At 44.6% G+C, this 2,299-nt stretch overlaps 1 protein-coding gene across 1 annotated transcript; it reads right to left on the bottom strand.

Annotated features, from left to right (window-relative positions):
* Positions 1-617: 617 nt before the first annotated feature.
* Positions 618-1,806, bottom strand: LOC149183720 (type III polyketide synthase A-like). Its single transcript, XM_089418788.1, has one exon. It carries the CDS (start codon positions 1,777-1,779, stop codon positions 838-840), a length of 942 nt encoding a protein of 313 aa, XP_089274914.1. The 5' UTR covers positions 1,780-1,806; the 3' UTR covers positions 618-837.
* Between the last annotated feature and the right edge of the window lie 493 nt (positions 1,807-2,299).

Raw genomic sequence — 2,299 nt, 5'->3', positions numbered from 1 at the left:
CACATGCAAATGATTAAATGCAAGCTGTCAACCGACCACCTTGCCTTATGAGCGATCCTGCCTTAGTCCTTGACTCAGATCCCACCAAGTTCAATGCCCTATCTCTCACCCCGATCGAGGATCAAAAGTAATACAAATTGATTCACAAAAAATATATAGTTTAAAATGAAATTATAATTTAATTAATGTTTGTGGTTTTTAAAATTTTAACAATATGAAACGTATTTAACAAGTGTTTTTATGCTTATTTTTCATTTAGTAAATATTTTTATGTTTATCATAGATTAATATCTATAAGTATTTAGTAGCCATTTAATTTATAATTTATAAAATTTTAAATAGATAATTATTACATAAAAATACCTTAAAAATATACCTATTCACAAATTCTTTTACTCTTATAAATATAAATATATATATTATTAATTAAATTTATTTATTACCATTATATAAAAAATCTATTCACCAACTATTCTACTAAATATAAAAAATAACATCTTGAAATCAACATTGAACCATCATCAAATTTTAAAATCGTTATCAATTCAAAACCGTAGTCTATTATCAATGAAATAGAAACATATTTGAATAGATATGTAAAAATTTATTATTGAATTGACAGTCTATTATCAATGAAATAGACTGTATATTTGAAGAGATAGGTAAACATTTAGTAGTATTTTGCTTGTTTTAAAGGCAGACCTGCGCAAGCAAATGCACAACTCATGATACTAACGGCCCGCATAACTTGGCCTTATGAAAATGGACAGACAGAGGAAGCAGCTATATGAAAAGGAAGTAACAGAGCCGAGCTGGCAGAAAAGAACATCCGACACGTCAGACGAGGCTGCGCGCTAGAATTCCTTCGAAGGTAATGCCAGGGCCAAAGGCGAGAATGAGTCCCCACTCGGGACTCTGCTTCTCCCCGCCCTTCAACTGCCGCATGGCATCGAGCACGTACACAATCGTATTACTGCTCGCGTTGCCGTAATCCGCCAGCGCCTGGCGGCTGTAATACAGCTTTTCCGGGCTGAGGCTCAGCTTTTTCTCCAGCCGGTTCAAGATCGCCGGCCCGCCGGGATGAACGCCCCAGAACAGCTCGTTGTAGTCGTCCACACCTGCCCTGTCCATCAGTTTCCGGCAGAAACCCTCGATGTGGTCCTCGATGATCTGCGGGAGCTCCCGCCCCAGCTTGAAGTTGATGCCCTCCTCCGTCAGCCGCCCGTTGATCGTGCCGTGCGTGTCCGGGAGGAACTGCTGCACCGCCCAGTCGAGCTCCAGGAACCCCTGCTCGCCGGCTTCCGGCCGCGGGTCGGTGCCTAGCACCATCGCCGCCGCGCCGTCGCCGAAGAGGGCGGCGCCGACGAGGTCGTACGGTCGTTCGGGGTTTGGCGGCCGGAAGCCAAGGATCGTGGTCTCCGACGTGGCCAGCAACACTCGGCTGCCCGGGTTGTTTTCCGCCAGGTCCTTGGCCACGCGGAGCCCCGTGACGCCACCGTAGCAGCCGAGGAAATACAGCATCACCCGACTCACGTCGCTCCGCAGGCCCAGCTTGCTGGCCAAATACAGATCTCCCCCCGGCAGCCGGATCTCGCTGGACGACACGTAGACGAGGTGGGTAATCTCGCTCACTGGTCGGCCCCACTCTTTCAAGCAGTCACGGCACGCGTCCACCGCCATGTCGGTCACGGCCACGTTCGAGATCTCGAGTCGCTGTCGGACGGTGGCCGAACCTTCGACTGCCAGCTCAGGATGCTGCGCCAATATTTCATCCGACATCACCACGTATCGCGTCTTCACCGTCGTCGTCTTGCCTGCAACAACGCACGACAAACATCATCAGACACGACAATGACACAACGACACAGACTTTGACGCCGACAATGACGACAAACATCATCAGACACCAACAATGACATAACGACACAGACTTTGACACCAACAATGACGACAAACATCATCAGACACAGACAATGACAACGATACAGACTTTGACCTCGACAATGACACAATTGGACATATTTAAAAAATAACAGTTCGACAATGACACAACGACACAGACTTTGACGTCGACAATGACACAATTGAACATATTTAGAAAATAACAGTTGAAAATAAATAGCTTGTCAATGAGCATTAAATGAGAGACTAATTAGAATTTGACAGACCAGTTATTAAACGCTTGTCAATGAACATTAAATGAGAGACGCTATATGTATATAGTTAGAATTTGACAGGCCAGTTATTTTTAATAGTGTGCATTGCTTATTCACACTACTTATTTATTGTCAACGCAAAA

The sequence above is a fragment of the Pinus tabuliformis genome, chromosome 3_2 (assembly GCF_031772625.1).
Source record: "Pinus tabuliformis cultivar Carrire ecotype Pingquan chromosome 3_2, CPIR1, whole genome shotgun sequence".
Classification (NCBI taxonomy): Eukaryota; Viridiplantae; Streptophyta; class Pinopsida; order Pinales; family Pinaceae; genus Pinus; species Pinus tabuliformis.
This window is presented reverse-complemented; position numbering and strand designations above follow the sequence as displayed.